Consider the following 20,542-nt stretch of genomic DNA (forward strand, 5'->3'; position numbering starts at 1 on the left):
CTATTCACAGTGGAAATTGGAAATGGGGCCGCATGAGCTTCTAGGCAGCGAATCCCTTCAGAGGGCTTTGGTGCTCTTTGGACACAAATTCTAAATCTGGGGGAACCTCGGGTTCCCTTCTGAACTCAAGAAGGGAGGGAGCCGTCTTTGGAGTGCATGTCCCTGTGGGCCCACAGCACTCCCGCATAAGGGAAGGGCTCCTGAGGGCCAGGGGGCTTCTGGCTGGCCTTGCCTGGGGACTCTGAGGCTCTGCAAAGGGCCTTTTGCTTTTCCAGCTCCACGACCAGGCCCGGCCTGTGTGCAGCGTCTTACACTTGAAGTTAAATGAAGACTTTTATAAAGGCTAAGTTTTGACCCTGGTTACAAGCTGAATCTAGAAGGCCGTGTCTGTACAGAACAAGCAAACTTAAAACTACATTTTAATTCGCGTTTCCATTGGATTTACTAAAAAAGATCTAGGAGTGAAAAAATAAAAAAACTCTCTAACATTTTCCAACCAAATGCATGTGCAAGTAAGATCCAGATGCGTTCCATTCTCTACCAGCAGGAAACGAGAGCTTCGGGCCTCCGGACCTTCTGAAGCTGAAGAGGACCTTGCGCCGCGCGGTCTAGTGCAATTATTTACAGGCGAGGACACTGGCTCAGAGAGGTTAGCGACCTGCCCCCACAAACACAGTCTTCACAGGAGACTGGCTCTCGCACAGGGGTTCTGGAAAGAGAGGGTCTCGTGGCAGCTCCCCTCCTGTCCAGCTGCTCCTCTCTCAGGGCTGCTCCAGCTGACCCATCGCCCTGGCCACAGCTGCAACTCCTGAAGCTCAGCTTCCAGGCTCAGCGGAGGTAGATGGAGTGAGAAGAGCCAGGAGGACCTCCTCAGAATCAGCAGGGTCATCTTCCACACAAGTGGCTGTTTTTTTTTTTTTTTTGTTTTTAGGCAAAACGAAGGTAGTCAGAAAGTTAGGGAGGAACAATCTAGTGGCTTAAAGTAAGAAGCACATGGAAATGAAAGGGCTCGCAGGAGGGGGCCAGGTCGTCCTACCCTGGGGTGGGGGGAGGGGACGGCAGGAGCCCCGCCCCCTACAGTGGCACCTGCACTTCCAGGAGCTCCTCCTGCCTGCGGGGGACCCGCTCTGGGATCAGGCCGAACTCTCTACACAAAGCACGGAATCTACCCTGGGTAAGTCCTCAGCAAGTGCTAAAAAGATACAACTTCTTAAAACAGATGAAATTTATCGACTTTTGACCCAAAAAGTGACTCTGTTGGAAAAGAGAAACCTCAGGAAGATGACCTTGAGACACTGCAGTCCTAGAGCAGAGTCCTGCACTTGGATATCCTGCCCCAGGACATCCAGCTCCCTGGCGGCCTCGGGGAGGACTAGCCTCACGGGGCCGCAGCAGGAACCTCACAGCGGGCGCCCCGTGGTGCCAGCTGCGGCAGTTCTGAACTCTGCCCCAGTTCTGGCACTTTAAATCCTGCATGTAAAACAAACCTTTCTACATCTTCCTAGTTACAGCTAGAAAAGGTGGTGGAGAGGAGAGCCGACCCTGCCGGCGGAGGCGGGCCCAGAGCCCTCCGGCCGGTGCTCTGCAGTCTGTCTCCGGTTGGGCTGCGCTGCGCCTCAGGCCCTTGGCCGCACGCCTCATTTGCCTCCTTGGCCTCCTTGCTGGTGCCCGGGGCTTCTACCTCTCTGCCCGGATCTTGTACCTCAGGACAAGGTAGGCGATGAGGCGCAGGGAGATGAAGAAGACCCCGAGAACAACGAAGTCCAGGTACAGCTTGGCGTTCTCCACGTCCAGCTCACGAAGGATGGCCTCTGACTTCTGGAAGTGGCAGGTCTCGTCGATGTCACAGTGCAGGTCCTCCCGGTCCAGGCCGTAGATGGACAGGATGACCCCCTCGAAGCCATACCTGGGGAGGAAAGCACCAGCATGCGGCCCGAGGTCCCCTGGGCCTCCCGGCCCACACAGCTCTCCTTCCAGAAGCTTCCTAGCTTCTCATCAGTGCCCCAAGCTGAGCATGAGCAACAGCTCCTCTAGGCTTCCTCCCAATTCTGTTTCCTCCAGCAAAACACAAGGGGGTGAAGAGAGGAACCACTCAGAGGAGGAGCGAGCTGACAACACTCGGATTCCATCTGTGCAGTCATGGTCAGATGTGACTAGGGGTTGGAACCCTGGCAAGACATCGGAGCGTCTGTGTGCAATGCCTGTGCACCCTCTATGGCTCACCTGGCCAGCACAGAAACACTGATTTTCAGAAAGAAGACACAGGCCTCTGGCTTCCTGGTGCTGGCGCGCACGTGTCCTGTGGGGACTCTGTACCGGGGCTCTGTGCCGACTTTGTGTTCCTGAACAGTGCACCCAGGTCTGAGCTGACATTCTAGAACAGCAGCCCTTGTTCCTAGCTGGGATCTTGTGTGTCACTGGCCTGGCTGCAGTGGGGGGCGGTGAAGCCTGAAGTCAGGCACTGCCCACAGAAGGGCCAGCGTGCCGAGAGCCACTCCACAGAGGGCAGAACAGCCCCCGGGGCCGAGGCACCAGTGTTCTTGTGCAGTGACCCTGGGATGTTTGCAAGGTCACCCATTCACCACGGATTTCTTCTTAACACTTTACAAACCACCAGGACCTTGTGGCTTTTTCCACATAAAATTCAGAAGTATTCCTGCTCAAGGCGGCTCTCGGAACCACCCAGACTTCCAGGGTGCACCCTGGCTTCTCTAGGCAGCCTTGTGCTGGTGTTTTTTTGTCCTTGTTCTGTGTGTGCGTGCACGCGCATGTGTGTGCATGCACGTGTGTGTGCATGTGTGCATGAGTGTGCATGTGTGCACATGTATGTGCGTGTGTGCACATCTGGCTGATGGGCACTGGGTGCCTGGTGAGCACGGGTTTGCCAGCCGCAGCCCCTCCCCGCTCGCCAGGTCCCCTGCCCCGGCTACCTGACGTAGGAGATGTATGACATCCACTGCAGATACGTCGGGATCGTGTCGAAGCTGACGAAGAACCCTGAGAACAGCAGGACGGGGATGGCCGTCACAGGACCCACAAAGGTGGCCACCTGGGGGGCAGGGACACAGAACTTACTGGGGGAACTGTGGTGTCCTCCTGAGTTCTGTTCCGTGGCCTGAGGACAGTCACCCTCGGCTGGAAGATGAGCCCCAAAGGGTCAGAGTTTCCACGAGCCGACCGGGATTGGGACTGCAGCAGAGAACTGCCCTGCAGCAGGGCCTGGTCCCCAGCAGGGCCCGCCAGTGAGGTGGAGTGAGGAGGGCACTTCCTCCAGCGTGGTGGCGGCTTCTTCTGGGAAGGCGACCAGGGAGGCTGAGTGGGGCAGGTGTGTGCCACCCCAGGAGCTGACCCCCGGGGGCGTCTCCATGTCTGGGGACCCTCTCTGGGACACCTCAGTCCCAGAGCCAGGCTGACATCAGGGACCCTACAGGTCCCACTGGAAGGTGCCTTCCTCAGGGCAGACACAGCAGCACAGCACAGAGGCTGGACTTACTGAGGCCACAGCCTCTAAGGGCAGGTGTGTGTGCAGGTGTGAGTGGGTGTGTGCAGTGAGTGTTTCGTGGTACATGGTGTATCCTTGTTTGCTGTGTGTGGTGTGAGGTGTATTTGGTTGTCTGGTGCGAGGTGTGTATGTTATATTGTGTATGGTGATGTGTGTCATGCACAGTGTGTATGTGTGTGATGCGTGTATGCATGTGTGGCGTGTGGTGTGAGTGGTGTGTGTATTTGTGCTGTGTGTGGCATGTGTGTGTAGGGTGTGCGCGTGTGCAGTGTGTGTGTCGGTGGAGGAGGGTAAGTGGCATCACAGCCAACATGGCCTGGGGATCGTATGCGGGGTGAGCAGGGTGGTGGTGAACTCGGAGCAGCCAGCCGTGAGCACGCAGAGCACTGTGGGGTCTGGGTCTGGCAGGGCCGTGTGGCCCCAGGTGGGCGGCTGTCCCACTGGGACTGTGCCCCAGGGAGCTGGTGGAGGCCGCAGGGATGGACTGGGCACTTTGCTGGGGAACAGATGAGCAGGACCGACAGGCTTCAGTGGTCAGGGCTGGTGTGAGTGGGGAGCCGCCCCGCAGGGTGAGGGTGCAGCGTCCCCAGAGGGACAGGGCAGGGAGAGCCGGGCCTTCACGGATGGGCCAGCATGGCAGGCTCAAAGGAAGTGCCTGCCTCCAAAGGCCATCGCTGGCCTGCAAGGGTCAGAGCAGCAGGGTGGGTGGGCATTTGCAGGAGGAGTAGGGTGCCGTCCCTGTGGCCTGGCTGGGGCTGCGGTCCCAGCACCTTCTCTGGAGAGTCATCTTTCACCTTTTGACAGGCCGTGAGGCACACACCGTGGCCATCCCGCCCACAGGTGAGGAAACCCAGAGGCCAAGCGGCTGCTACTGATGGACTGGAGACAACCTCAGGGCCTGGGGGTGCACAGTGCACCCCCGTCTGGTTCCAAGGATGGCACTGGCCCGAGACTCTGAAGCCATGAAGTGTGGTTGGCAGGTTCAGCGAGGGTGGCCCCAGGCTTCTCTGGACAACAGGGCTGGGGGACCATCGAGAGGCTGGGGTGGGGTGGGGAGCAGGCACATGTTCAGGGGTGACCAGGGATGGCTACGGGGCACAGAGGCAGCAGTACTGTAGGGATTGGGGGCTTGGCCTGAAGCCAGCTGTGTGACCCCAACAAGTCCCTTTGCCTCTCTGGGCCTCAGTCTCCCTACCTGTAAAATGGTGTGTCTGGGACTAAATGAGCTGACGGTCAGAAAGCATGGGGCAGCATGGTAGCATGCAGCGGCACTCCATGGGTGCACATGCTGTGGCCACTGTCCACGGTCAGTGCAACCCTCCTGACCACCAAGAACAATGTGATCCTCCCCTCGGGACTGACCTAGTCTGGGAAGCTCAGGGCAGAATTCAGAAGAGGTCTCAGGGAGGGTGGGGAGCCCCTGGGCAGCCGAGGCCTGGCAGGCCAGGTGGAGGGCCACCCACAGTGCTGCTCCACGGTACCTGCAGGGACGTGGAGGCCGCTCCGATCAGCAGGCCTAGAGACTGAGCCACGAGGGAGGTCATGGTGCCCAGGGCCGCGAACAGGACGAAGCGCACTGCGTCAGACGGCTGGGAGGTCATCCAGTACACGATGCTGCAGTAGGCCACGGGGAACATGATCTGGGAACACACAGCCTGTCACCCAGCGGCCGCAGCAGGGGCTGAGGCTCCGCCTGCTTCCAGACCTCCTGCCCCTGGCCTTGCCTCCCAAGGGCAGACCCTGGACACACCTGGAAGGGGACGTCGGCCATGGTCTTGGCCAGGTAGTAGGCCTTCAGGCTGTACCAGTAGTTCAGGTGTTCCCGGAGGAAGACGCCCATCTCCAGGGGAACTAGGGACAATGCAGAGGGTCACACTGTAGCCCCAGAAGCCAGACGCCCAGGCCCCTTGGGCTGAGCCTCGTGCAGCCCAGCAGAGCACCTGCCTGCAGCCTGGGCCCTGGCACGCTAAAGCACAACAGGACGGAGCATTTGGCCAGCCTGGGAGAATCCCAGCCCCTCCATAAGCCAGAGTGCTGGTGAGGAAAGGTGAGGTGAGTGGGGACCCAGCCGGCTCCCACTCCTGCCACCTGCCTGGTCCCGCTCCATCTGCCCGACTGCGGGTGAGGCCCTCTGCGGCCGAGGGTGTGCTGCTCTTGGAGACTCAGGGCAGCAGGCAGGAGGGCCCGTGGGAAGCAAGTGTGCAAGCTGGCTTCCCACCACCCAGCCGAGATGGCTAGGGGCAGGCTGCATGTGAACAGACCGGAACTGCCTGGAATTCCAGCCTGAAGCACTTCCACACCCAGGGCCCGCGCTCAGGCCATCCCCACACGGAACATGCGAGCATAGCTGAACCTGAGGGCCCCTGATTAGCAAACCTTTGGGAAGCATCCCTCCATCGCCTTCCACTGTGTTAGTCTCCCATTACAGAGTCAGTCCTCTAGGTTAACACTGTATTTTGGTGTCTAACAGCAAATACAATAAAACCTCCATTTGTTCACATATAAAATGGAATTTGAGGAAACAGGACCCTCATGTCCAGAAAAATCATCTAATGGTCTAGGCTGGCCCTGAGCCCCACCGCTGGATAGGAACCCAGCTAACGGAAGGCTGGGGTGTGGGCACCACTCACAGGTCAGAACGGTGGGCATGAGGGCAGCAAACATGAGGAACAGCATGGAGAAGAAGAGGAAGCCGGAGTTGCTCAGGACCTTCTTGGCTTCGTTCCCGATGCCCAGGTACAGCAGGCCGATGAGGAGGCCAATCCCGATGTGCGAGGTGATCCGCAGGTGCGTCAGGACCTGGGGCAGCAGTGGATCTTACCGCGGGCAGGAGCCTGGCTTCTGGGGTTGGGGGTCTTTGCACCATCCTCCCTATCCCAGGGAAACAGGCCTTCGCCCTCGCCCAAATCACACGCGTGCCCACACACGTGTGCTCACACAGGCACGGCAAGCTTTGCAGCTGTTAAAATGGGAGTATTTACTGTCCTTTGTTCACTTCTCTTCAAAACCAGCAAACAAGGAGGTCTCACTCCAGGGCAGAGGGAGCAAAAGCCGGCTGGAGACGCAGAGCTCAGACGTTGCCAGGAGCCTGTGGCAGGAGCTACTGTGCACCGGCCTCTCCCAGCCGGGTGGCCTGCCTGTCCACTTAGGGCTGGTGTTATCAGGGCTCCTTCCCAGCCGCCTCCTGCCCTACCAGGGACCACGGCCCACCCGGGGCTCATGCCTTCAGCTGCTCTTCTGAAGGGACGCACGCCCCCTCTACCCTGATGGGGCCTTGGCCACCTGGCTCTTCGGCCAACGGAACGTGAGCACCAGTGACCACTGCCGCCCTCTGGCTTCCCTCTGGCTCGCCCTCCATGGGCCTCCAGAAGGGCAGTTCAGCTGGGAGCTGTTCCTCCATTCCTGGCCCCAGAATGAGAGAGGCGGGGCTGGGCCACCCCGCCAGCCAGCCGCACGCTCACTGGCTCTGTGGACACTGACATTCGGGATCGTCTGCCGCCCCAGCCCCACAGTGACAGGACTAACGCAAATGGGAGACAAGCAACCTGAAAGCTGGGTCAGGTGAGTCCAGAGAAGTGCCTGCAGGCGACTGGAGGTGCTCTTACCGAGTCCCTCATGATGCTGAGGAAGGTCCTTCTGAAGAGGATGCAGAACTGGGTGAGGCAGCTGGCGGAGAAGCTGTGGCAGCCCTCCATGGAAGCAGAGTCCTGGGGACACCGGGAAGGGCACCGTGAGCCCCCAGCCAGCCTGTCCCGTGCAGAGCAGGAGTGCACAATCCAGGGGCAGGGAGTGGCCCGCGGCACCTGTCTCCATCCCGTCAGCCGATCTGCCTGCCTTACCTCTTCAGGGGGCCGGTGCCAGAGGAACGGGTTCCCCTGGGCGTCCCCCGCGAGGTCTCTCTTGTAGTCGGAGTCGCACAGGCCCTCCCGCACTGCCCTCACCAGCCGGCCATTCTGGTCGCCATACTCGCCCGAGGCCACCTCCATGACTGCAGGAGACACAGGCAGGTCAGGCCTGGCCCAGGACAGGACCCTCGGGCACGTTCACGTGGAGGGGCCCCGTCACGGCTCCTGCGGGGAAGCTCCAAGCAGCTTGGGAGCTGCCCCGTGAGGACGGCCATGGTGGAGGCCAGATGGCTCATCAGTCGACGTTGGGCTCTCAAACCCCATGCGGCCATTCATCATGTCAGGAGACGGAAATGCAGACGTGCACTGCAGCGGCGGACAGCCTGGGAGGTAAGGAGCCCAGCTCCACAGACTCACTCCACCCAGACTCACTGCCCGCCCGCCTGCTGCCCCGCGGGCTCACCCTGCAGGGTGTGACGCGTGCTTGAGTCCCAGGAGACACGGGGAGGGGCCCCCACCCCCAGGTGTGCTCGTGCCCGAGGACCCTGAGGCCACAGGCCAGTCGCCCGCATCCCCAGGTCCAGGCACTGCCCCTCCCCTGGCCTTCCTCAGCTGCCATCCCTCTCTGCCTTGTCCAGCCTTGCGTGGCGGAGAGCCCCTCTGCCCCACTTCCTCTGCTGTAGCAGGCTGGCCCACACTCACCCCACCCCTGGGCAGCGGCCTCTGCACTCTCCAACCCCTGTCCCCCACGTCCTCCCTGGGCCATGCCCTGGTTCCCACCCCAACACCATCCTGCCTGATGCCCAAAGCTCCCTGCCCCCAGCTGTCTGCTTTCCCAGGCTGGAACCAGGGTGCTGAGCACTCCTACATCAAACCCTGAGCCAGGACACGCTGGGTTGCCTGGCGAGGTCTCCAAGCTCCCCCGTCACTCACCCACCCCTGGCCACAGTCCCTGGGCTCCTGCCCCCTCAGCAGAGCATGTTGAGGGGCCCCTCGTCTCCCAGACCTGGGGCACCTTCCCAGGGGCACATTTCTCCTCCTCAGCCCGCTTCCCTCTACAAGCGCACCTCCAGGCAGACTGTGGGTCCCACCTCCCTTCCCCTGCTCAGCGGCACCAGCCCCGCCTGCCCTTCCCTCCGGTGGAACTATAAACTGGGTCCTGCCCATGGCTTCTGCAAATGCTGCAGCCTCACCCCTGCCTCCTTCCCGCACCCGGGCCGTACCTCCCGCTCCCGCGACATCCTAGCCTGCCTCTTGTGAGTGGGACGTGTGTCCTACCTAGGAGCAGTGCCTGCTGAGCATAACTTGGAGAAGTGTCATGGGAGTTAGGAATTCTGGGGGCAGAAGGCCAGACATTTTACAGAGATCAAGAGAGAGAAAGGCTGGGGACAGGAAGACCAGAAGGAGGGGCGTCCACCCAGCCTCAGTGTGACCTGGGGGAAGGGTCTTTGCAGGGGATTAGTGGTGGGTTTGAGATGAGTTTATCCTGGATGTAGGGTCAGTCCTAATTCTAGGAACCAGTGACATCATGAGAGGGAGCACACTAAGCTGGTCATCAGATATGTCCACCTGGAGACAAGAAAACTGCTTTGTTCTTTACAAGTTCCACCACAGGACGGCACGCAAGCCATTTGGGGGAATATTCAAGCAACTCCTCAAGCCCAGGACCCTCTTCCTGCTAGCTGCTCTACTCACCAAAATCTGCGGGGTTGTGGTAGGTGGGGCAGTTCAGGCCCAAACCCCTCAAGTATGGCACCAGGTTGGAGACCTTCCCCCGGTACACACACTGTCCTTGACTTAGGACATACAGCTGTCAGCAGTGAGGAGAGAGAAGAAATCAATTGACCTTGAAGGCTACAGCAACAGAAGCTGCCAGTCAGTCACCAGACACCCAGGACCCATGGAAGGGGAGTGTCCAGCCAGCCTCAGCCTGGCTGGGAGTCTGAGGCAGGGGTCTGGGGCAGGGGTCCAGGGTGGGGGACTAGGAGGGGTCCAGGGGCTGCTGGGAAGGGTGGGGCAGGGACCAGGAGGGGTCCAGGAGGGCGCTGGGACCTCGAACCTGGTCGAAGAGCTCGAAGAGCTTGGCGCTGGGCTGGTGGATGGTGCAGACGATGGACCGCCCCCCCTGGGCCAGCCCCTTCATCAGGGACACCACCTGGAAGCAGGAGGCACTGTCCAGGCCGCTGCAAGTCAAGGGCACCATGAGACACTGGGCAGCAGGGACAAACCCGCTGCCCCCAGTCCTGGAGGGGCCAGGAAGCTGCTGCCACGAGGGTCCTCCAGGTCAGGCCCTGCTCCGCCACGTGGCGGGTCCTCAGGGGGCTGAGTGTTAATCCTACATGTTACTCCTGACAAGCATGTAGGGGGTTCCCACTGTCTGGGGAGGGGGATGCAGAACTCCAGGTGGGCAGCTGTGCCCGTGGAGTGGGCGGCAGCCTGCTGGGTAGCAGTTGCCACCCCCTGGCCCTGGGCTCACTGGGGACAGGAGCGTCGGCCAGAGAGGGCCAGCTTCAGGGCGCCTGGGCCACAGCCTGGCAGGAGCTTAACTGACTGAGGTCTCTTTAATGGGGTGCAGCACCCCAAGCTGGCTGTGGGCGCTTCTCCAGAAGGTCCTGGGTGACCTCTCTTTTCTCCTTTCCCTTCTTAGCACCCAGCCCTGTCTACTGCTTCTGTCCCTCCACCACTCAGGACAGGGCGAGGGAAGGGTGTGTGCCTGGCGGCCCCCTGCAGCTCCCTGCTCCCAGGACAGGCGTCCTGCCAGAGGAGATTAAGGCCTCATTGCTTTGCTTTTCCTCAAACACCTGTAGGGGCTGCCACTGTGGGTGGGCACTGGGTGGGTTCAGGGGACGTGGTAGATATGCCTCTCCCTCCAGACAGCCCAGGCTGCTGGCAAGTCCAGCTGGCCAGCTGGCCTGTGGAGAGGGGAGCAGCAGGCAGGAAGGCAGTGACAGCCTGGTTGAAGTCATTCAGAGTAGCCCTGCCCAAACCCTGACGGCTCATTCTGCTGGGGACAATTGAATATGATGTGACCAGGAGCCGGTGGCCAACTCACTGCCTGTGAGCTCCAGGGCCAGGCTATAGAGCAGCATCTCTCCACAGCCCCAAACCCACAGGGGCATCAAGGCGGACTTGCTTCACGCAGCTTCTCTGAGCCACAAAGTGCTAACACAGTAGAGTTTCTAGAACACACGGAGGGCAGGCCCCCTCTCAGGGCACAGAGGTGCTGGCCAGGGTGGCTGTGCGTGGGAACCCTGAGTCATGGGAGAGATGGGCACATTTCCCTCAGACCAGGTCCCCACCAGCAATGCACAGTGCAGGGTCGAGCACACATGCACGTCTGAGTACATGGACAGCAAAGCCTGTCACTCTGAGCGCCTGGAGCCCTCGCTGTGCCCCAGGCAGGAGGGAGGGAGGGACGCAGGGCCCCTGTAGGGCAGGGGTGGTGGTGGCTCCTCCCTGTCCCTCCCTGGCTGGCTTGGCTTACCTGGTGGGCTCATCAAAGAACATGACTGGAGGGTTGTTGACCAGCTCCAGGGCGATGGCCAGGCGCTTCCGCTGGCCGCCCGACAGGCTCCCGGTCCGCGTGTTGGCACAGGACAGCAAGCCGAGTGCGGTCAGGATCTCCTTGACCTGGAGGTGGCAGGACCAGAGTCCAGTTAGGAGCTGCCCTCCTGACCTTGTCGCCTACCAGGGCTCATGTGCAAAGCCTGCCCACCACCCATCCTGCTGGACACATGTCGCCCATCCACCCAGGAGCCTGCACGCTGGGGCTGCCGAGGTGAGCAGCACCTCCTAGTTCATGGACAGTGCTGACTTGGGCCAGGAGGCCGTGCTGCCCAGAGGCTGAGAAGCAGTGTGGACCTAAGTCCTCGCTTCACTCTGGCCTCCAGCAGGTGACCCCAGCACCTCCAGTTCCAGGCCCGGCCCAGAGCCCAACATAGAGAAGGTGTCTGAAAAGTATTTGGTCAATGGAGAGACTAACGGACATGTAAGTGGATGGATGATCAGGCTGCTGACCAGCATCAAGGGTCACTGTGACCAATAAATCAAACTACCACAAGGCTCATGGTGCAGCACCTGGCACACACGAGGCCTGCTGCCCACAGCCACCACAGCTGTGCCATCCCTGTGGTTTACACAGCCCTTGCGGTTTACCACCTGCGGGCCTCTCAGGAAGTCTGTTCTGCACGTGTTGGTGGAAAACAGCCCCTAATGGCACAGGACAATAAACAACTTGAGGCCACAGGCCCTGGCCCCGGGGATGTGGCTGAGCACTCAGACGAAACTGCACTGTGCACTGAGCCCTCCATCAGCTCAGGATGGGCCACCTCACAGTGACTCAAGGGTCAGCCAGCTTACAGGCAGGTATGGGGCTGGTTTCTGCTGTTGTGACCAGGTGTACCCTGGAGGCTGCTCAGGCAAGTCAGCAGGAGGTGGTCAGGCCAGCTGCCGCCTTCCCACAAGGCTCCCCTACTAGGGGACAGCAGCCTTAAAGCTCTCTCCAGAATTTGCCCAGCCTTGTCCCCACCCAGGCAGGGCAGTCCTCTGGTGGGCCCCTGCAGGCACAGTGAGTGGACTCCAGGTCAGTGGCTTCTTGGGAGTTGAGGTCATCCGAAAGGAGGAGGAAATCTTTGCAAGGAAGATTTTGAATTATTTATGCATGGTCAGTGCAAAGTGGTGCTTTGGTGACAAAGAACCAGGCACTACTGCCGGGCAGATTCCAAACCTGCTCTGCCTCTGCTGGCAGGGGCCTGTCCTTCTGCCACGCCCTGCACCTCCACCACCAGGCCTGGCCCCTTGTCTGCAAAGTGATTCAGCAGTGATGCTACGCAGGTTGGTTTGAAAGACTAGTCAGGAAAACAGTGGGCTCACTGTTTATTCCTATTTCCCTAAACAAGCAAATAAAAATCCCTCAGTGCTTATAACTCAGTTCCCCCAAGGCCTTGATGACCAGGAGACTTGGCAGTGCAGACCTGCCCATGGAGACCTCCCCTGCAGAAGCAGCCTGGCCAGAGGGATGGCCAGGGCTGAGATGCCTTTCCTGGGAAAGGAAGGCTGTGAACAGCACATGCCACTACCTGCTAGAACATTCCATTCTATTCCACTGTGTTTTCACAAGACAAAAACAAACTTCCATCCAGGTAAGAGAGGGGGTTGGCAGGAAGCAAGTTAGGGTACGGAGCCAGCAGTGCTGCCAGATGGTTCTGGGGGCTGGAGGCCACACGTGGCCAAGAGGAGAGGGTTGGTGCAAACTGGACCTCAGGTGAGGAAGGTCTGCAGGACAACGAGCTGCCTGGGGTGCTGCAGGGATGGCAGGGCACGCCCCCTCCACGACCCCCCAGCACACAAGTTGAAGGGGCGCCAGGGTCCTGTACTGGGTCATCTGTGCTTGTCTAGACCCAGCTGAGAATGGCACAGGGATCCTTCCTGTCTGTGTTCCAGGCCCGGCCCACGGAGGACACGCACACGTGGGTGCCGTCTACTGGAAGCCACGACACGGCTCCTCCCAGGAGACGCCCCTATTCTCATCAAGGTGCCATCTGTCTTTAGTCCCTTCAACACAGCAGGCAGAGCGGGTTCCATGGCCCTCCTGGAGACGCTGACCAGGCCGCCCAGGTGAGGGGCAGGAGCCTGGGCTCATGGTGCAGAACTGAGCACTGTCACGTCAGAGCTGGTGTGGGAGGCAGAGGGGCCCAGTCGACGGGGCTCACCATGGACCCTCCTGCTGGCCAAGGTCTGCACTGCCCACCTGGCTCTCCCTCACAGCCATGACGCCACCTCCCTGGGGAAGGCCCGTTCAGCCACAGCCGCAGGGAGGAGGCCCCGGGCTCCTCCCTAAGCTCACACTGGTCCCAGAAGCTCAGACTCAAAAGACATCAGCTAACTCAGCTGGCCCCATTCCAGAGGCAGTAGTCGGGTCTTACATCCCGAGTCACAGAGGGAAGTTCGTGCGCTGGCGAGGAGGCCCAGGGTTATCCAGGGGATGCTGGGCCCAGGGCCAAAGGTGTCCCCCATGAGCTCAGCTTAGCCTCGTTGCTTGGCCCTGTCGGCAACAAACCCCCAGGCCCTGGCTGCTCCTCCTAGCCCTGTGGACCCTGTGCTAGGCCTATTCTTAGGCCTTAGGTCTGGGGAGCCCCTCTCCCCAAGCCATGTGCCCTCGCCCTGTGCCTCCCCCAGGGTCAGGGGCCACATCGGCAGCCTCTCCACGGAGCCTCTACACTGTGCTTGAGACGACTGTCTGAAGGGACCCCTGGGACCCTGGTGAAGCCACTGTATCCAACAGGTTGACTGCACTTCTGGCCTCTGTGGAAATGGGGAGGCTGAAGGACAGAGGTGACCAGGTGCTTGAGGTGGGTCCTGAGGCCCCCACGGCCTCTGGCCACCGGATGACAGTCACTTCTTGTGAAAGGAAGGCTTTGCCTCCTGGTGCCTCCAGCTCTGGCGGTGCTACTCTGGGCCCTGTGGCGGATGACTCTCCTCCTCAAGAGTGGGCAGGGCCCGGGAGGACGGAGCTGGCCGGGCACAGGCTGTTCCCACACTGGCTTCTCCTCTTCTCCCCCAGAGCCAAGGCTTTCCTTGCCCATCTCCATGGTCACATGTGCCCTCAGTCTGCGCAGCAAAGGTCCCAGACTGGGCCTTAAACAGGGAGAGGACTGCCTCCGATTCCCGAGGCTGGAGGTCCAGATCGAAATGCCGTAGGGCCGTCCCTCCTGGGGCCTCTCTCCTTGGCTTGCAGACAGGGTCCCCGTGTCCTCACAGGGTTACCTCTGTGTGCATCTGTGTTCGGTCTCTTCTGAGGACACCGGTCAGTTGGATGAGGGCCACTGATGACCTCATTTCACCTTAGTCACCTCTGTAAAGATCCCCCGTCTCGGAATACAGTCACAGGCAGAGGGGCCAGGGGTCAGATTCCAGCATCTTTGGGGGATGCAGCCCATAAACCTCGTCTTCACTCAGGTGCAGCTGCGGGAGCGTGAGGTGTCTGCTGCCTTAGTCACCCATTCAGAGAAGACCAGAGACCCTGGAGGACTGTCTGCTCTCAGCCTTCATGGTGGGTCCAGCCTGGCCTTCTGCCTCTGTAAAGGGAGCCACATGCATGGCTCCACGTTCCCCACGTCTCTGTCCTGGGCTGGACTGATCCACGTTCCTCCCTCCTGCCTCAGAGCCAGGCTGCACGTGGGACATTTTCGGGAGCAAGGAGGCATTGCTTTACTTCTCAGAAGTGGGCTCCTCACCCTGTCCCCACTACCAGTGTCTGGGCTGACCCCCAAGAGCTTGAGGAGTACCGTGCAGCACAGGGAGGAAGGAGCCCGGGGACCCAGCACATCCCTTCCATGCCAGGCTGGTCTACCTCGGCTTAGCAGTGACTCTTCTGTGCAAAAGGAGAGCAACAGCCCACGTGTAGTCGTGACAACACGTCCTCAGTGTGTCTGACTGTCCCCCTGACTATCCCAGCTTACACCGAGGCATGAGCAGCCTCTTGTGCCACCCGTGTGGACCCTGCCAATCCTGCTTTCTCAGCTGCTGGCCTGTGGCCCCGAAAGGTGTCAGAAGACAGAGGCAGTTTATAAAAGTGGGATTTCACCAAATTCACCTTACGCTGAAAATCCCAGGAGTGCCAGGCAGGGGCTCCCTGGACCACGAGAGACAGCCGGGCACCCTGGGCGGCCTCTGGGGCCCCTGCTGGCCCTGTGTTCCAGCACCTCGCTGCTCATGGGGGTGTAAGGAAGCAAAGAGGTGACTGAGGGGAGGCCACAGCCTGCTGGACGCTGCTTCCCTTCCTCTCTAAAGTCTGGGAGCAACATGCAGAACGAAGCTGCTTCTGCCAGTGTGTGGTCAGGAGGGTGGTCATTTCTAAACCAATGACACTGTCTCCAGTGCTAGTGTCTGATAATCAGCAGCTCTGTCTCAAGTGTGGTAAAGGCATGATGCTCGGCCCAGCACGAGGCTGGCCCCCTGCCACCTCAGTGGCCAGTCTGTCACTCCCAGACCGAGAGCCAGCGCTGCCATGAGGCCCCGGAGCTCTCTGGCGCAGTCCCTGCCCACTGCAGCCCACACCTGGGGCTGGGACGCCCCCCCACACACGAGGAGGGAAGCAGGGCAAGCCATGCCAGAGCCAGCACCCAAGCCCAGCACACCCTGCCGAGCACCCGCCAGCTCCCTGGCCACGTGCCCCAAGGCCACACTCACCATCTCCCTCCTGCCTTCATCCTTCTCCTGCAGCTTCAGATGTGCTGACACCTGTGGGGACAAGGGTGGCGCTTTGAGTGGCCATCGCCAGGGCGAGCCACACAGGGGTACACCTCTGGGCCTCCTGATGGCCATAGGAAACCCGGGAGGCCCCGGCTGCCACGTCCCTGGGCTTTAGCAGGTGAGCAGAGAGAGTCTGGGGACTCCCAAGTGAGATTCCTGCCGGCTGTGGGCCACAGAGACGAGGGAACCAGGCAGCAGGGCCCTGAAGACCTTCCTGGCAGGGACCAGAAGTAGTCGGGAATTCCACAAACCACTGGTCAAATCAGGGCGGCTTGGAACTGGGCCTGGTGGGGAATCGCGCCACAGGGACTGGTGAGAGCCACTCCTCGGATGCCCCTTCCAGCTGTTGGCCAGCCCAGCACTGGGCCCCTCAGCCACCTGGTGAAGCCCTGCGTGGGGACCGCCATGCCCACCGTCAGCCTGGGTTCTCTCTGCCACGGTCCCCCCGGGGGCAAGCTGGGCACTTGGCTTCTCTGGGCCACCATGGCGAGGTTAGAGCCCACCCTCCTCATTAGCTGGTGAAGCCCCTGAAGGGCCGAATGAGAGACCGAGAAACAGGAGGCGGGTAGAGGGGCCACAGCCCAAAGTGGGGCAGGGCCGGCCGCCTGCCATGTGACACCGAGTGTCACTCTGTCTGCTGATGGTTGTGAGGGACAGAAACAGCAGGTAAAAGTCAGCAACAGTGGCCAACGCAGGCCACGTGCACTGGACCTGAGGGGGAAGGTGCCACAGCGTGGGTCAGAGGCCTCCTCAAAGGGGCTCCACACCCCAACCCAGAAGCGGGCTGAATTTAGTTCTGAAATAGGTGCTATTCCACAGCAGGGCCTGGTGACAAGACTGGGGAGACACGGAGCCCCCAATCACATCTGCAAAAGAAGGTCGCGGTGGAGCTGGAGGGTGAAGGCCACTTCCTCACGCCTGCCCAGTCCAGCCGCGCTCGCTGAGCACTAGGCCTAGGGGCCCAGGACGTAGGCAGGACGCAGGGAGGCTGCGGGTGCGTAGGGTGATGTTTACCAAAGACTAACGGCGATCCGCGGCCGAGGGAACGCTTCAGCCCAGGCTGCGCGTCCCCGTCTCTGCACACTCCTAAGTCCCCTGTGCCATGAACGACCACTCTGGGCTAGCCAGACATGCGGGCTCCCCGGCACAGACAGTTAGTGGGGCTGGGCCAGTGCAGAGGTGCCCCATGTCCACAAACAGCGCCAGGAGGATGAATAAGACAGGCCCTGTCGTCCCCAGGCCTGTTTCTTCACAGAGCAGCTGGGGAGCAGGTGGCACGTCTGAAGTCTTAGCCTGCCCCTCTCTGCAAGTTTAGGAGCCTTTGGACTCACAGGCAACACTGGGGCTGCCACTCACTGACACCACAGGAGGCTCTGCCCAGGGCACACCAGAAACCCCCAGGTGGGACACTAAGCAAACACCCCAGCTCAAGAGCCAGCAGCCCTGGCTGACAAATCCAATGCTGTGCCTGGAGCGCACCACCTTGCTGGGGGCCCTACCCAGGGACAAGGAGAAGGCAGGAGGGAGCACCAAGTGAGCCTGAAGGACAGCCACAGCTGTGGGCTGCTTGGCAACCTTCTTTCTGTGGGAGGCATTCAGGTGGCTTCTGCTGCCCGCAGATTAGCGTGGCCCGCACGCCGTGGGCTGGGCCTTCTGAAAATCGCGCTGGAGGTTGGCGTGGTTCTGCACCCCTGTAATTCCAGCGACTCAGGAGGATGAGGCAGGATTTCAGGTTCAAAGCCAGCCTCAGCAACTAAGTGGAAAGTGCCCCTGGGTTCAATACCCAGTACCAAAACAAAGAAACCACCAGAAACCCCAGCCCTGGACATCCAGAGTCCTGGCATGAGGCAGGGCCATGGGGTTCAGGGCACATCCAGACTCTTCTGGAACCTGCCACAGGCGCCACCCGTCCAGCCCTCCGCAGTGGGTTTACCTGGACCAGGTGAAGACACGGGGACTTAGCAGGCTTGGGAAGAAACTGACTGAGCCGTGACAACTGAGCACGGGCAGGGTCGTCTGGGCCACCCCGCCTTCCTGCCCCCACTCCCACTCCAGCCGGCCCTGCGAGGTCTTGCAGAAACCAGGGCTGCAGGAGCTGAGGCCACACAGGGCAGGTGAGAGGATTGCCTCCGGAGTCAGGTTTACCTGCAGGAGCCCAGTGCCCCGTGGCTGCGTGTGTGGCCCAGGCTCCCAGCTTAGCTCTCTCAGGCCCTGTTCCACCTCTGCTGTCCTGCAGCTGCACATCTGGTGACGGCTAGGGTCATGTGCATGCTCAACAGCTGATCAGCAAGTGCTGACTTCGCTCTGCACCTGGCAGGCAGGTGCATCAGAGAGTGACCAGGTGAGCTGGAACTCGGGCCAGAGACACAAGGATGGCTGATGGAAGCCAACTCCTCAGCCCACGGGGAGGAGGACTTGTGGTTACCATGGAGATGAACGCTCACATCAGTGATCAGTAATCTCAGCAACCCCACCATTTGCCAAATGAGGACCACTGAAACTCATGGTTGTGGGGGTTTGTTGTCCATGCAGCTGTCCACACAGCCCGCCTGGGATGGACTCCACCAAGAGGGGGAGAGCTGCAGGGGCCTCCTAATGCAGGGGCGGGCCGGGGCAGTGGCAGCTCACCATCATGGCCTCCTGCACGGTGAGGTGCGGCAGCAGCATGTCGTCCTGCATGATGTAACAGGACACCTTCCGGAAGCAGCGCAGGTCGCGGGGCATGCCATTGATGAGGACAGCCCCCTTCATGCCGGTCTCCCTGCAAAGCCAAGGACAGGGAGGTGTTCAGACCAGCTCCCTCCGCAGATCTGCCTCCTAGGCTTGAGGAGGGCCTCCTTCCCGCTGGACCCGTAGCCAGAGGCACAAGGGGCAGGAGGGCTCCGAGGCCCAGGGGCACCACAGGGAGACAGCACCCGCTGGAAGAGGCCACACGGGGAGCTCTCAGGGATGGTGCATCTGCCGTGGGCTCCTGCTCAACAAAGACACTGGGGCGGCTCCAGGTGCAGCACCCCACTGGAGGCGCACCTGGGTGCAGGGTTGTGAGGCCCGCTTCTGGCTTTCGTGTGCAGCACAGGCGACGGCAAATGCCCTCGGCTAAGGACCACAGTCAGGGTGCTTCCGGAAGGACACTGGAAGCTGCCTTGGGCTCAGAGCTCAAAGAGAGAGCCAGGTGGATAGTCCTTCTGCAAGGGGAGCATTCTCTGCCCACAGGTGAGCTGTCCGGAAGCCTCCGTGTGCTCACATGGGGGAGAGGGGCCTGGCCCAGCAGCCCCATGGCTCATCACCGGCCTCCTCCTGAGGACCCATCTCTGCAGCCCTGCCTCCGAGAGCCACGGAGAACAGGAGCGTCCAGCCAGCCCCTGCAGCAGCTGGAGGGCCTTGCAGTGGGGCCTTCCTCCCTTCAGGCTCCCCGGATATCCAGGCCTAGGAGGACAGCCTCCTGGGAAACCCAAACACCCTCAGGCCTTCCAGAACTGTGGGGCGTGATGTGCTGGAAAATAGCCCCTCTCAGAAAATACTCCACCCCCACACCCCTCTCTTGACTCTGGGTGCTCAGAATTTGGTTCCAGCTTTTAGATGTGTTTGCAACAGGCAGGAGTTTGTCATAAGTGAGATTTGAAAAATCCTAGTTTCTGGTAAGAAGGAGTAATTCAGAAGCTCTAAGGAAGGGGTAGCATTGGCCATTTGTCTCAGTGAATGAAGTAATGATCACAGAAGTCCCCTGATCTACAGGGTCTGCTAACCCACAGGTAGTACTGAACTCTGTTTATACTATGTTTACTCCTATGTGTACATACACTCGTGATAAAGTCTAATTATAAATTTATCTGGGAAAGAGATAAGCAATAGCTTATGAGAAAACAGAACAATTATGACAATGTACTATAGTAAAGTCGCCAGCATTGCTGCTCTTGAACTTGGGGGCTACTGTTGAGTGAGATAAGGGTCACTTGGCTGCAGCTGATCTGATAACATAGACAGCTACAAAGTGACTAGTGGGCAGGTAGCACATACAGGATGGATACACTGGACAAAGGGATGAGAATCGACCCGGGTGGGGCAAAGTGTGGTGGCCTGAGATTTTATGGCACTTCTCAGAAGGGTGTGCAATTAAAATTGTATGAATTGTTTCTTTCTGAAATTTCCATGTAATATTTTTGAATCATGGTTGACTGTGGGTGAGTGAAGCTGCAGAACCCAAAACCACGGATGGAGGAGCACCCTCAGCGCTGCCGGGCGCTGGTTAGCGGAGGACACGCCTTAAGGATGCATGTTACAACTCCGTCTGAAGATCCGCCTTTCCAGTTATTCACCAATGAATGGCACTGGGCATGGCACCAGGGACTCTGATCGCCAAAGTTGCCAACAACCACATTACAAGCCCCGCCCAGCAGGGCCCGCGTCCTGCTCTAGAAACGCCTCTCTCTCTCAGTGCGCCCTGCTGCGTGTCCCCGCGGTCCTCCTGCTTCCCTCTCCCCAACTTAGCCTTCCTACTTCTTCCTGTCCCAGAAGGGCTGACCCTCAGGATGCCGCTCGTCTGTCTGCCCAGTCTCTGGCCCCCACCCACCTGTGGCCATCTGCAGCCCTCTGTGCTGTCATCCCCGCACTGTCCCCTCACAGATCCTGAAGCTCAAGATGCCCACACACCCCTGTGCTTCCCCAAGTCCGTGTGGCCAGAGCGTCCAGCAGCTACCACAGAGGACACCAGGACACCCCAGTGATGGGAGGCGGGGTGGCAAGCTTGGGGGATGGCTCTGCTAGTGGGGCTCGCTCACCTGTATCCGGCCAGAATGTTCATGAGTGTGGATTTCCCAGCCCCGGAGGGCCCCATGATGGCCACCAACTCTCCACTGTTGAACTTCCCGGAGATGCCTTTCAGGAGGGTCTTGTATCCTGCAAAAAGCAGACGGAGTTCATTTCTGTCACAGGACTCCCAGTG

The 20,542-nt window shown here is 60.1% G+C and overlaps 1 protein-coding gene across 1 annotated transcript in view; it reads right to left on the bottom strand.

Annotated features, from left to right (window-relative positions):
- Window positions 1-386: 386 nt before the first annotated feature.
- Window positions 387-20,542, bottom strand: part of ABCG1 (ATP binding cassette subfamily G member 1) — a 56,161-nt gene continuing 36,005 nt past the window's right edge. Inside the window, exons 3-15 of the mRNA XM_079100458.1 lie at window positions 20,379-20,496; window positions 18,229-18,361; window positions 15,538-15,588; window positions 10,832-10,977; window positions 9,407-9,530; window positions 9,043-9,157; window positions 7,342-7,490; window positions 7,108-7,209; window positions 6,133-6,301; window positions 5,253-5,353; window positions 4,984-5,142; window positions 2,931-3,049; window positions 387-1,906 (exon numbers count right to left, since the gene is read on the bottom strand). Coding sequence (XP_078956584.1) covers window positions 1,678-1,906; window positions 2,931-3,049; window positions 4,984-5,142; window positions 5,253-5,353; window positions 6,133-6,301; window positions 7,108-7,209; window positions 7,342-7,490; window positions 9,043-9,157; window positions 9,407-9,530; window positions 10,832-10,977; window positions 15,538-15,588; window positions 18,229-18,361; window positions 20,379-20,496 — 1,715 coding nt within the window. The 3' untranslated portion in view covers window positions 387-1,677. The remainder of the gene's footprint in view (window positions 1,907-2,930; window positions 3,050-4,983; window positions 5,143-5,252; window positions 5,354-6,132; window positions 6,302-7,107; window positions 7,210-7,341; window positions 7,491-9,042; window positions 9,158-9,406; window positions 9,531-10,831; window positions 10,978-15,537; window positions 15,589-18,228; window positions 18,362-20,378; window positions 20,497-20,542) is intronic.

Source organism: Sciurus vulgaris (genome assembly GCF_902686455.1).
Source record: "Sciurus vulgaris genome assembly, chromosome: 10".
NCBI classification, from domain to species: Eukaryota; Metazoa; Chordata; class Mammalia; order Rodentia; family Sciuridae; genus Sciurus; species Sciurus vulgaris.